The 14459-nt window shown below is 43.0% G+C and overlaps 1 protein-coding gene across 4 annotated transcripts in view; it reads left to right on the top strand.

The window, feature by feature from the left end:
* The window catches only part of RANBP10 (RAN binding protein 10), a 69304-nt gene that overhangs the window by 4389 nt on the left and 50456 nt on the right, over nt 1–14459 (top strand). For 3 of the 4 annotated variants that reach the window (XM_071567875.1, XM_071567874.1, XM_071567876.1), the window contains one exon: nt 13428–13480. In XM_071567875.1, the coding sequence (XP_071423976.1) occupies nt 13428–13480 (53 nt within the window). Of the gene's footprint in view, nt 1–12696; nt 12701–13426; nt 13481–14459 lie in introns of those variants that run through there. The other variant, XM_071567877.1, reaches the window with a different exon arrangement.

Genomic DNA, 14459 nt, shown 5'->3' with positions numbered 1-14459 from the left:
ATGTTTCTGCTCCTTCCCTCATGCTGACAGTCTGCTAACCTGTCCTGTGGGGAGCTGGTTCAAGGAGATAACTAGTTTAAAGCTGCCCACATCAAAATACTTAATGATGATTTCATCTACTGTCATCACTCAGAAATTGCTCTTTTTTTTTAAATTGAGGACTGTTTTTCAGGGTTCTGCTCCCTGATATTAATTGAAGGTGAGTCAATAAAGGGATGGGCTGAGCTGGGAGAGAGGGAAGGGTTGGATTACAGCAACCCTCATTTCGTTCCATTCCAAGTGGTGCTGAGCAGTTTTGTCTTAAGACTTGCTGGGTACTTAATTCCTGAGCCATTGTGTACTGGCCTCCTGAGTGTTGTCAGCTGGAACAAAAGGACAAAAGGCAATGGGTCACAAGTTGTGTTGAGTCAAATGCCAGCTGGACATAAAGAATTTTCCTCATGAAAATGGTTGTGTACCAGAACAGGATGCCTGGAGAGGCTGTGGCATCTCTGTCTTCTGATTTGCCTGGGGGAGCCCTCAGACTGCCTGATGGAAGTTTCAGAGTTATTTATGCTTTGCAGAAGGATGAAGAAGGAAGGTCCCGAGGGCCCTTCTGGTCCAGACCTCTCCATGATTCTGTGGATGGCTTGTTCCAGCATTCCTCAGATGAGCAGATTGGCATAAATGTCTGTGACTCTTCTGTTCCTGAGCTGCCACAAATAACTCACACTTTTATCTCGATGGTGTTCCAACAGTTCAGCCATTGCTGTATTTGAAGCGCTGAACTCTTGGCCTCTCTCTCTCTCCAATACAGTTTCTGTTTGCTGGTGATTTGTCAGCACATCTCACGGTCTCTGTTTCCCCATTAGACTATCTTTGCTTGGTAAACAGGAACACAGAGACACTCATCAGGGCAGGGCAGCCAACCCACAACTTAGAGGCTGTTGTGACTCAGAAGGACGAGTCATCTTTGTTGTCCTCTTTATGCCGGGGCAAGGTGAGCTGTCAGTGGGTGACAGTGCGTGTTCCTGACTGCCAGTTCGCTTTCCTGACTGGTTTTACCTCCCCAGCCACGTGCTGGGTTGTGATGGAATGTGACTGGGGAGGACATGCCAGAGGCCAGCCCTAGTGGTGCAGGGGTTCTGGATCATAGCAAAGTCACCTGTCCTGCAGCCTGAGCTGCTCCTGGGACAGGCACCCCAGCAGACTGTGGATTGCCTTTGCAATGGCAGTTTGCTGTCCACAGCTGCCTTTTCTGGGAATGGTTTGGCTTTGGACAGCTGCTTATTCCTGGGTACTTTGGTGTGCTGACATCCTGCAGCAGGACTGACCTCTCTGGTGGTGTCAGAACCACTGCCTGCCTGTGGAGACTCTGCTCTGTGCAAGCACAGCAAGTGTGGTCTGTGGGCAGAGGAGGTGCCAGGGCAGCCCAGCAGCTCCTCAAGGACACTGAGCCATCCCAGGAGGGCTGCTGAAAGAGCCAGGCTGGCTTTTCTTTTTGCCATGATGGTTTTTTGTGTGCCAGCGCTAGTGACTGTGTAATGAGCTGGATCGTGTTAACAGTCTTTGTGCTGGATCAGTCCTGGATAAAGTGATTTCTGCGTGTTGAGTGGGGAGGGGAAGACCCAGAAGGGGAGGAGAGGGAGGGTGGAAAAAATGGGCCATAGGGAGTGTTGTTATCCTTCTTCCAACACTGTTGCACAGTTGCTTTGAGCTATGCAGGCTGTTGCCCAGAGATGTTGGTCAGGGCTAGTGTGGGTCATGGGCAGTTTTCTGGAAGAGAGAGGAAGTAGTTCTTTGAGGAGCGTGTCTGAGGAGCTGATCTAGCCTAGTCCATACCATAGTTTGTTTAAAAATCTTCCTTTAGTCTTCATACACAAGTGCACCATAACCCAGACTTAAAAATAGCTTAGTTTCTCTCTGACTGAAAGGAAAAATAAAGGTCAGATGTGTTGTTTGGTTCTCAGTCTGTACATTAGTAACAAGTAATCTGCCCCTCTTCCCTGCTCATGGTTCTTCTTGCCAACTTTCCATTTCTCTTCAGCATATGGAGAGTGTGATTGCCCTGTGCAAATCCTTCTGCTCGTGTGCTCTGATGGTTCCCAGATGCCGACAGAGGCCTGGCCGTGCAGGGCTGCGACGGCATTCCCTGGTTATGCTCCGGACACCTCGGAGTGTTGTGCCTGTCTGGACGTGGCTGTAGGGACGATGAAGGGATGTTCTGTGGGACCTGAGGATTTCTGGTGTCTGCACGTGTTCTGTGATTCCTTATTGTTGCTGATAAGCCTGCAAATAATTAATTTCCTCCCCCTTTTTATTTTTTTTTCCATCCTGGTTTCCAGGAATCCAAAAGCAGCACAGACAGGGGGTTGTTCTTCTGTTTGCAGGTGTGTCTGCTTGTGTGAATTTATGCTGTTCCACAGACACTCATTTAAACAATCCAACACATAAATAAATCCCCCAAGTAGCTTCCATAAACAGTTCCTCCCTCGTAGCCATTTGCAGACAGGTCTTGCCCAAGCAAGTCCTGCTTGCTCAGCTGCCAGCCCACTGCACTTTGATGCTCTCGGGTGTGGAGATACTCATTTTCAGGTGTAGTCTCACTCATTTTCACATCAACTGGTGACATCTCACACTATTTGTTATTTTTTTGGTCATTGTTCTGCTAAACTCTTGAAAAAAGGAGTAACATTGAGAGCAGCTTTTCAATGTAAAGCAATCGTGAGATTGGAGTATCTGATCTGCAGTTGATAACTTCTTTAATTCCTCTTTTTTTAATCAATAAAGTCAAAACTTAGTTTTATAGCAGTATCATGGACCCATTAATTGTAATGGTAGAATATAATTTTGTCATTAAAATGATATGTGAAACAGAGAAATGAAATGAAAGTAGTGATGGTGATGTGTGGCTTTTTCACTTGTGATGGGTGCATTTTAGGTATGACTGAAGTCTGAGATTTCCTAAGTGTCAGGCTGTGCTAACTTTTTTCGTTTGTTTTCTTTTGGTTTTTATTTGGTTTGGTTTGGATTTTTGTTTGATTGGTTTGGATTTTTGTTTTGTTTTTTGTTCACCTACTTGTGAAATTCTGCACCAAAGAACAAAAATTTAGACAGGGGGTTTTTTGTTTGTTTTTTTCCTCCCCCCTCCCTCTACTATTTCTGAATATCTGTTATAGAAAGGGTAGGAATATGACAAAAGCAGCAAAATTAACATCTGCAGAATATATGTAAAGCATTATTATGCTTCAGTTCTTCAGAATATGTCTGCAGTTAATAAATCAAATCATAGAATAATGAGAGCTCATAATTTGTGTTCTAGACTTACAGATCTAAGGGATTCTCTCTTTAATAGTTGTATAAGTTGGATAACTTTGATAGAGGGGAAACTTCTTTCCTTCACTTGTGAAGCTCTGGGATGATGAACTGCTAAGGAATTTATTATCCTCTGTGAAGCTTTGACTCATTTTCTTCAGCTCTGCCACTGAAGCTGAATTGTGCTAATTGTGTTACATCAACTGCTGACAGATTCATCTGCTTTTCTAGGAATAGGGTTTATGTTGTACCTGTGGTCTCTGTTTCCACACCACAACCTTCCTGCTTGTAGTGTACAAGTTCTTTGTATTGGTGCTCTGGTCCCAGTCAAGCCTTTGTTCCTTGTGGAGATGTCAGTGTGTAAAAGATCTGTGAGTTTGGTCTGTGTTGCTTTGCCCGCACTCACCCGAGCTCTGACTCTCTGTTTAAAGAGAAACTATTCTTAATTTCATCCATACTTCTATCAAAACTTTGTCTGTTACTTTTTCTGTAATGTGCTTTCCCCATAATTAAAACAAAAGATATTATGTAAATATTAGAGCTATTTCATTGATTATTAGCAGGTGTTCCTTTCATAAGAATTGTTACCATGTGAGCTTAAACAGAGCAAATCAGCCTATAAGGATGGATGGTACCTGTTAGAGAACCAGCTACCTGGTGGTGAAGTGTTTTCTTTGGTCTTCTGTATTGCATTTATATTGTTCCCTGTGTTTTTAGTGAAGAAAACAGGGACTCAAACTGCAGTTTAGAGCTGACTATTGGCATGGACTGTACAGCAAGATCAGTTTCCAAATTAAACTTGTCATCTTTGTGTGACTGGCCTTCTTTTGGATGCCTTTCTATCAGGTATTTGTGGTAACTTTAGTGTCTTTCTTTACTGTTTTCTAAGCTTTGTTCATGGCAGGAAAAATGTCCTGTTGTTTAGACTGGCAGTCAGTCTTAAGTCCATTCAGTTGTGGAAACCTGTTTAACTTCCCTAATACATTTTCAGTGACTAAGCAGTGCATTTGGAAGTGAGGTTTGTTAATCAGCAGGACAACCTGAACAAAAATCCTACTTATTCAGTTGTGTGTAACCAGAATAAATAACCAGAGTGTGAGTATCAGTGATGCTTTGTGCTGTTCCCAGACTGGAGGCATCATTTGCCACTGACATGGTTTGTGTGAACTTTGTTGGGTATCAGCTGACCTAGAGAACAACTCAGCTGTCAAGAGTGAAAAGACTGAAGTTGCAAAACTAAGTTGGTGGATCACCTTTACTTCAGCTACAGCTGGTTTTGACCAGTGTGTTTTGCAGAGTTTGAGATCCTGTTGAATGTGCTGATGCTTGGAGTAGTAGATGGAGAAATGGGTTATTCTGGCTGGGTTCTAGTAGTGATTTTGGCCTGGTGGGGCTTGTATTATTCCTTTTCTTTCCTGAATGATGCTCAGGTCAAGTCTGTCTCTGATCTGTGTTTTCTGTCAGTGTTCCCTGTGCATGTTGTTCATCACGGGCCTTTTCCCTACTGACAAGGGACAGATTTGGCCCTTCCTACAGCTGGCAGATACCACTTGAACATGATCCTACAATTAGAAGGGAGCTGGGAATCTGATACTTTAGTCTATCAAAAATAGTTTTTTCGTTCTTCCCCTGTAGTTTTGTCACTATTTACTCATAAATAGCCTGAAAAGCTGGGTTGTGTTACCAGATTGCTGCCTCAGTTTTGTGCTGCTCACTCACCTTCTCTTCAGCTTCCTTCCCTTTCTGAGGGCTGATGTGCTCTGAGCTGCTCTGTGCCTCAGGATACTTGTAGTTGTTTTTAATGAGCTCTTAAAAATCTTATTTTCTTGTCTTTTATCTACTTCTTTTCAGCCTTGCATTATTTGTCTTTCCTGACCTCTGCTTGGGAAATTGGGATTCTTTCTGGAGCCCATCAGAGCTATTTCTGAAGCACCACCACAGAACAGCACAATATCCACAAATAAAACCAGAACCACTTCCACTCCAGAGATTATATTCCATTATGAAGTAGTTCCAAAATATTTATTGGTAGACTGAGGAATCAGAGACTGTTGGAATCCAGTATTTTATGTGCCATAAGTAATTTTTTTAAGCAGATGTAACTTGTTTTTTTACCCTCTTATAAAAATGTTCCCCTTCCCCCACCATAACTGCGACAATGTGGTTTCAAGTGGTGAATTGATAGGGGTTATCATTTCTCACCACTCTTTAAACCTGGCATGAAGTCAGGGCCCACCTCAGGCAGGAATGATAGTTCAGAGCTTTGCACAAGAGGCTCTGAAAGTGTGGGGTGTATCGTTCACCTCTAACTTAATAACTTACCTTGTTTATTTTAGACTTAACTGTGTGTGTTGAAAGAGTGGGGTGCAGGATAGCTGGGAGGACAGGATTCCTACCAGATTGGTGTGGTTACTAGGAAAAATTGCAGGATACTGGAAGCCTTTGAATCACAGACCTCTGGAGGAGTGGAACATGCCTTGTTTAACTCATGGCTCAGCTGGATTGCCTTGGCTGAGTCACGTAACAAAATGTCAATCCCGGGAATTTCTGCCACGTGTTCGTGTTAATGTGAGTTCACAACTGAGCAGGGAACAACTGCTTGGCCTACAAAACAAATTATTTAACATCTCTGAACTCCTCAGGTCTGGGCCTTGGTGCATGTGGGCATCCCTGGCAGTCTCTCCTTCCACCCCTACTGTGCCAGCGTGGTACTGGCTCAGGAAAGACGAGTTCTGGCCTTGTGGCCATTACTCAACCAGTGCTAAACCAGTGTATTTTTTTTCCCCTTTGTTTCCCCAACTTTCAGACGGGGTCAGTTTTCTCTGCCATGTAGTTAAACTTCACAGCCATTGAAGAAGAATGGCTTGGATTGTTCTACTGTTCTGACTTGGAGCCTTTCAACAGTTTAAGCAGTAAATACAGGAGGGACCACATTATTGTTCTTTCCCTGGCAGAGCCTTAATAAATCTGCCCTCCTGACTGTCAGAACTTGTGTTTGAGATGAGCACTCTATACCTTTATTGGAGAAACTGTGATAGCTTTCCTGGGTAAAGAAATGCTTCCTTTTTTTTAGAGTACACTGCCCTGGTCCAGGACTTAGTGCTTTCTTCCTCCTCCTGCCCTGCCTTTATTTTGCATGTAGCAATGCCTCCCAAGGGCTGTGTGCTTTCCAGGGAGATGTTCTTTGCTCCTGGAATTCTTAAAACTGAATAATATATAATACAGGTATACATGAGTTCTGTCACTGTGTTCTCCTCTGTTCTACCCAGTGAGTTCTTCACTCCTGCCTTGGAAAAGAAAAGTAGATGCAAATGATGGAATTTCAGTGTTAGGTACTTGCTGCCAAAGGGCAGGTCTGTTCTTAAGTTTTTCTGCTGGGTTCACAGGGATTTTTGTGGGTTGCTCACACAAAGTAGCTTTAGACTAGGCAGAAAACTCTTCTTATGTTGAGTTTTTGGCAGGCTCTCTGGGTATCATGTTTGCTCTGGAGAAACAACTTTTGACTCAAAGAATTGCTTCTCACATGGGTGGATTCCCCTTTTGGGACAAGCCAAGCTCAGCCAGTAGTGGCTCCTCTACTCATATGACTCTGGAATGCTTAGAACAGTCTCTTTTAAGAGATCACTTTGATTCAATTTAGGTCAGTCAAATGTTGTCACTCCTGTGAAATAACTTTTCTCATTATTTTTCAGATAATTCCTGCCCAGTGGCATTTGAGATATTTTCTACCTTTAAGACTTAAAATTTAATTTAGAAGCACAGTCATCATTTTGGCTTTCCATCTCTTCCAGGGAAAATCTTTTATTGACAGAAACAAAGAATATGTTGAGGTTTTTTTAAATGTACAGATTTGAAATGCAGACTTGAAAACATCTGCTCTTCAGAATCCACCACCCAGGTTGTCTTGGGAGCCCAAAGTGAATGCTGTCCTGTCCAGAAGTCCCTGTGCTGGAGCAGCTGCACGTTGGTGTTTGCTGCTGAAGTACTTTGTGAACTGGGGAGGGGAACCAAGAAGCTTTGTCTTTCTGAGCTTAATCTTACCACAGTCATGGTGCTGTATGACCTGGAGGGACTAATCCTGACAATCCTGCTGGTTGAGTGTGGAGCCAGCACCTTCGGACATGAGCAATTGCCACCAAGATCCTTCTTCCTTCTGCAGTGGCCAAGCAGAGCCAGGGCATGGGTTTAAGAGGCAGAGCTGATGTTGTGGCTTGTGGTAAGTGTGGCTGATTCAGTCACATTTTCAAAAGCAACCAGTGTTGCCTGGGCAGGGCTGAGGTGCAGTAGAAGCCTGGAAGAATTTGGTGCTATGGTAACTGCCCAGGCTGCTGGTGAGAAGGAACAAGACTGTTCTGACTGAATCACTAGCATGTGTCTGGGTTTATTTTTGTCAGGCTGCTCTGTTTAGAATTGATCTGATGCAGCATTTTTGAAGCCTCAGATTGAGTGTGGGGGGCAGTTCCAAGTATTTGGTGTTCACTGCTGAGAATGTGGTTTTAGGAGGCTACTTTTGCCTGGCTTTAGTCAAAGTATATCCCTTTATATACATTTATATCCATCACTACCTATGATGGATGGTGGATATAAATGTATCATTACCCCAAACCCTGAAAAAAGATTTTTTTTTGTGTTTGAAAGTGGTTGCTAACATCCCTGTGCATCCTTTTTTTAAGAAGTTCTTTGAATCCCTCAAAAAGAGGCTCCAATTAATCAATACACCACAGGGAGTCTGTCCACACCATTATGGTCCAAAACCAGGGGTGACACAGACAGGCAGACTATAGAGATTTATGTTGAATAATACTGAATATCATAATTGATTCATGTAAAAAAAAATCACCAAACCAGGCAGTAGTTTGCTGTTGATGATGCCCATAAATACTGTTTAACTAGTTTTGAATTGTTGCATCCACAAAACTGTTTTGGAGCATTTGGGATCGAGGAAGTGAGAAGCTGTTCTGCTCCAAGAAGTTCAGAAAGCAGCTGGTGCTTTTAGGGGTGGAGGAGTTGAAGATGAATTTTTTTTTCCTCCCAGAGAACAGAGTGATTTTTAGTCTGAGGCTTTGCAGATCTCAAAGCTCATTTCGTCCATTCCTTCTGATACAGAAATTGATAGTAGATGGGAAAAGGAAAGTAGCACCTTCTAAAACAATAACCAGCAGCCAAGTCTGTGACAGTTTGAAGTTCTGGAATTAAGCTGTGGGCTGTGGAGTTAAAACTCAGCACAGTGAGAACCTTTTTTTTTTCTATTTTAGGTTCTCTGCAAATTCTGTGTACAGTTCTGTAGCCATTATGGTCTTATTTTAAAAGTTTGTCTTGAGCTTTAAATGGGAGCGTAAGTTGAAAAGGAAAAAAATTGTGAGCCAGGAAGGCTTGTGGTCATGTTCCTTTTTTTTTTAGTGACACACTTGCATGGTGTTGTGTATCTAGGTTAAAGTGTAATTTTAAATTTAGAATTTGTTGAGTTGTAGTACTTGCTTTTTATAAAAATTCAGACTTCCAGCCCTGGTTTAAAGCTGTGTTGTCTCAAAATGGAAAGATACTATTTATGAGTTTTGCCCTTGGTTGTGTGTGTGGGATTTCCTGCTGTACACAAAAGAGGGAGGATGAATCTGCATAGAAAATAACGAAGTTAAGCAGGATAAGCCAAAGTGGGAGGTGACCTATTTTATCCAAGTTCAGTAATTACGTTATTTCCTCTAATTTCCAGTAGTTCCCTTGGCATTGCCAGCCTTGTGGTGCAACACAGTGCAGGACCCAGCAGGGCATGGGGGCAGAAGGGCAGCAGTCAAAGTGCTGCAGCTGAGCCAGGGATGTGCAGGGGTGTCCTGTCTGTGGAATTCCAGGTGTGCTGATGCCAGTGCAGAGGCAGGAGCAGACAGGCACCCTCAGGCAATAAGGAGAGAGAGACTTGGCCCGTGGCCTGTTGCCAGTGGAACTGTGCTGTGTGATACTGAAAGGAGGAATCTGACACCGCCACATGACAAAGTGGCTGCAGTTCTGTGGTGTTTCACCTTCAGCTGAGCCAAATAGATCAGGACATAAGAACCATTCCCTGTGCCAAGAGGCATGTTGTGCTCACTGAACAAAATTTGGCACAGCCAACAAGTCCAGAAGGTCTTGAGCTTGTTGGTGTGACCAGGTAAAGTTGGTGGGGATGGTTCTGCCAGAGAGACTGCATGATTTGCTCCTCAGCAGATTTTGCTGGGTGTTTTCAGACCTGGCAGTGCCAGGACTGAGCACTCTGGTGTTGTTGCACCAGACTGAGACAGTGCCTTTAATTGTGTGCAGGCAGTTTGGTACTTTGAATCACAGCTCCCCTGAGGCTTGAACAGTTGGAAGAGGTGGCACTTTTCACTGCTCTGTGAAGCAACACAGAACTGGAATGCAATTCTAGCTGTGGACTGGCATCCTGAGTGCTCCCACATGTAGCTGAAAAAAACCATGGCAAAACTACCATGTAGTAAGGAAGGCTGTGGGAGCAGAGGGTTCCAGACTGGGTAGGAATAAGGGAGCTGATTGCTAACAAGAACTCTCCTCTGCCACTGAGCTAAAATATGGCAAGGAAGAGCTGGAGCCCTGCCTGCAGTTACAGAGAACAGTCTTCCATATTGTGCCTGGAAGGATGTAAACATGTCCCCAGAATTGAGTTTATTATAGACATGTGTCACATGTCTGTGTGAAGCTGAGTTTTCAGATGCCATAAATGACTGCTTTGAGAGGCTCTCATGAGTCAGGGAGCTCATGAGGAAGGATAAAACTTCTGACTTGTGCTCTGAGCAGTGCAGAAAGTGTTCACAAGAAATGTGTGTTTAGAAGTTGCTCTCCAGCACTGGACATAATCACTCATGTTTGGTGACCCTTGAGGAGCTCTGTAAAAGGCCCCCAGACCCAACCACTTCAGTGTTCATCCAAAAACCCCACACCCAGCAACAAAAAAGCCAGAAAACAAACCTTATAAAATGAAGAAGCTTGTTTGGGAATGGTTAGTAAAGTCAGAAAGGTTTAAATCCTTTTAGAGCATAAAGAGACTGGTTAAGGTGACATCATATTGGAGGATCAGAAGGTGTGTGAACTGTTGGAGAGACTCAGAATGACCTGACAGTTGACATAATTAGACATGGATGAGAGGAGGGATACACACTCCAAAAGCTGAAATTTTATTCAATGAGCAAAATGGAAAGAATGAATTTTTAGGCTTAAAAAACCTGTAACTTTGGCCAAAATGAGTTGAGGGACATCCAGCTCAAGGTCTGTGTTCAAGGAGTACTTTTCCCTCCCAAAACATCAGGGGTGGGATGCAAGTGGAAAGTCTTGTCAAAGCGGTAATGAGGAGAGCTTTTTATGAAGGGCTCTGAAAAGGTAGGAATATTTAGAGGGTCACAATTGCCAGTCTTTTGCTTATAAAGGATTTTCCTTCCCAAGTGAGAGGTGATGCAGCAACAATGCATTTTGTCAACAAAACACATGCCAGTCTTTGGTTTTGAATGATAATCTGGTTCCTGTTGAAGGATTAGTACAGCAGTCTTACTCATCCATAAAACACAGGAACAAATCATTGGGGTTATCTGGTCTTCATTCAAGAGTTCTAAAGAATGAAATAGCTGAGCCATTGACTATGGAGAGTGACCCTTAAAAAGTCTTGATTACAGAGGAGAGATGTGTTTGTATCTTCTTTTTTTCCCCAAGGGATTCAAAGGAATGGGATCACATAGTGCTTTCTCCTAAAGTCTCTGCCATCCTTGAGATCTCTGTATCAGAACAGAACCTTTCTTTTTGCTTTTCTTCAAGTGAACACGAGGTTCAGGAGCTGAAGGACTCTGGTGGTGTGACAGGCAGCCACTCATCATGACAGGCAGTGTCTGAGCTCAGGTTGTGCTGCAGAGCAGGAACCAGTGTGTGCTGGGTGATCTCACCTCCTTGACCACTGGGAAGAATTCTGGGTTCAGGAGGTGTGATCAGGCAGGACTTGTGGGGTGTGTGTGAGCCTGAGGAAGTTCTGTCTTTCCTCAGCGTGGCCCTGCCAAGGGTTTGCTGCCTGTTTGCTCGCTCGGTTGGGCTGAGGAGGAGGGGTCTGGATCCTCAGGGAGCTGGTGCACTTCAGAAGTAGAGCATGTTTTTAAAAGAAGGAATTGACTTATTTTAAAGTGCTGTAAAACTGGGTTTCAAGGATTTTGAGATCCAGAAGGTCGTGCTGTCAGGATGTGGAGTGTACAAGAAAGACAAAGGTGGCTGTGTTTGTGGAGATGGTCTCTTCTATAGGACATGAGGAAACAGCCAGAACTTGTGCCAGTGGAGGTTTAGGTTGGATATTAGGAATAATTTATTCATGGACAGGGTTGCCAAGCACTGGCACGGGCTGCCCAGGGAAGGGGTAGGGCCATCATCCCTGGAGGGATTGATTTAAAAGGTGGGTAGTTGTGGCACTTGGGGACAGGGTTGAGTGGTGGGATTGGCAGTCTTAGATACATGGCTGGACTAGACAATCTTAAAGGTATTTTCCCACCAAAACAGTTCTATTTTGTGCTAATTAAAAGTTCGTAGGCTAAGATTTTATAAACTTGTGGATCTCTAAGGAGTAAAACTGTAAACATGAAAAAAATCAGTTACTATTATTTGCATATGGTGCTGACTGTGGCTGAGATGGGGAGGTCAAGGGCAGGGACAGTTTCTGCAAGGGACTTAAACCCACAGAACCTGAAGAAATGTAACTTTGAGGTCAAATTCTGAAACAGTATTTTCAGACAATTAAAGTTTTAGGGAACAGGTGGCTGAGGAAGCTACAGGAAGAAAACTAATAGGAGTGAAAGAATAGCAGGACTCTGTCTGGAGTGAGGGCCTGGCCCTGAGTAGGGCAGCTGTGGATCCAGGGGATATTAAAGAGAATCACAGACCATTCAAAACAACAGAAACAGAGGCCACAAAATGAGTGTGTGCACAGGTATTGCAGTGAGGAAGGGGAGACTTTGCTAAGGTTTGCCATGCCTTACTGCCCTGCTGGATGAGTGTAGAGTGGTTCTCATGGGGCAGAATAAACAATCCAAACTTGACACAAAAAACGATCTCTGAGCTGCCTCTTAGAGTGCAGGGACAAGTCCTGTCCCAGTTCCATGTAAGAATCAGCTCAATTCTTGTCTGCAGTCAAAGTAAGTGGAATAATGGAGATGAGGAGGGGGAGGCATAGAAACCAAAACAAAGATTGTTATACTGTTGTGTGTAATAATAGCTGTGGTTTTGTGTTGTGATGGTGCTGGGGGTTCTGATTACCCCCTGCTTCTCAAGGAGTTACAGAACCGGGAGTGTGGCAGGAGCATTAAGGGACAGAGATGACCTTCCATGAGAGCAATTGAGTAGACTGCAATTAGTTAACCTTGAGAAGAGATCTCTAGGGAGTGGGGTAGAGATGAGGACTCCAAAATCTTTGAGAAATTTGACAGGGAAATGCTTTTCCTCTCTCTTCTAATTCTAAAAAAAGCAAGTCCCAGGCAGAACTCACTTAGGCAGGAATTGAATGGGGGGAGCTGTAGGATGTTCCCTTTTCAAAGAGCTTGCAAAGGTTCAGAAAGTGCTCAGGTTGGCAGACAAAAATCTGAGAGGGTGTGAAATACAGAAAGACCACCTTTTGCTCAGCAAATTGTGTAAAATATTTGCTGAACAATGAAAGAGTGTTCTTGAAAAGTACAACTGTTTACTCTCCTGTGCATCCACTACCAGCTATTTCTGAAGACAGTTCATGAGGCTGGATAGGCACCTGTTCTCATATATCTGCCCTTATGTGTTATTTTTTACTCTCTTGTTAATCATCTATATAGATTTTTTTCTGATATATGGGTAAAAAACCCCTCACAAATACCAAGACAGAAATTAAATTGCTGATTGTTTTCCAGTCCTTTTCCTACCAATTACGAGCTAAAGAGTAACTGTAGTCAGAAAGCTGTCAGTTACTAAATGAGACAGACATTATGTCTTGGATTCAATAAAGACTTGAGTAATGGAAAATCTTCAGTGATTTTGTCATTCTTAAATAATTTGTGTCTGGGTTGGGTTTATTTTACTGCCAAATTTCTGCTGCAGGAAATCCTGTGCCTTGGTCATTCAGTGCTTGACTGATACTTTGTTTGGTTTTTTTGAAGGTACATGGGAATAGGACTTTCTGCTCAAGGGGTCAACATGAACAGGCTTCCTGGTAAGTCACTGTTAAGGTTTCTTTTGGATTACAGTCTGTTAAATGTTCATTTTAAATAAAGATTTTAATTTATATGTATGAATTAGTGAATGTGTGTTTCTGTTAATAAAATGACATGGCTATAATTGTCTTATGTCTGGAAGTTTCAAACTGTTGAGTTATCCTAAACTGAGCTACTGGTATGGTCAATGCAGCCATGATAATTTTAGCAGATAATAGAAATTAATACTAAACTAATGAGTAGTGGGTAAGATGATAAGCTTTCAGACAGGCAAACTCATCTTTGCACCTGAAAAGTAAGTAGGGAAATAATTTTGCATTTAACCTGTGTATTCCACTTGACAAATATACATGAAAGAATCTAAAAATGACAGGAAAACTGGCCTGTTGGATTTGGATTGTCTCTCTTTTTTCCTTCTTCCCACGGAAAAACTATTTCCAGTTAATGTTGCTGCTGTTGTTTGAAATGTGTGTTTTTAGATTAGCCTCTAAGTTGGTTAAGCAGCTTCTTTTTAAAAATAGCTAGTTGGTAATCTTCCTTTAACAATATCCAATTCATTGTGTAAAATTATAGTTTCTAGACATGTAGTGACATAGTGACTTCTGTAGCAGGAATTCTTTCAGCTGTGTTTGAAAATGGAAGTTTGTTTTTGGTAGAAAGTGAATGTTCTTGGAGTGGCAGTGGATGACAGCTGGTTCCCAGTGGTGGGGGCTTTTTTTGGCCGTGGGTGGTACTTCTGATAGAGTTCTTTTAAAGTTGAAATCTGTGTTCAACTCTTGTTATTCATCTTGGCATCCCCAAGGGAGAATGTTTTGTGGATGTCCTGACAAAAGGAGGATACCAGAACTGTCCTGGGGAAAGTGGTTTCAGTGGCACTCGTGTTTAAAGAATTAAGGTCACAGGTCCTTATCCACTTGGAACTAGAGCAGGGAAGGAGGAGGGCAGGACACTGCCAGTTTTCCAAGTGATGGTTGGTTG

Source organism: Pithys albifrons, chromosome 12, assembly GCF_047495875.1.
Source record: "Pithys albifrons albifrons isolate INPA30051 chromosome 12, PitAlb_v1, whole genome shotgun sequence".
Lineage (NCBI taxonomy): Eukaryota > Metazoa > Chordata > Aves > Passeriformes > Thamnophilidae > Pithys > Pithys albifrons.
Note: the sequence above shows the minus strand (reverse complement) of the source record. Positions and strands in the feature narration are given on the sequence as shown.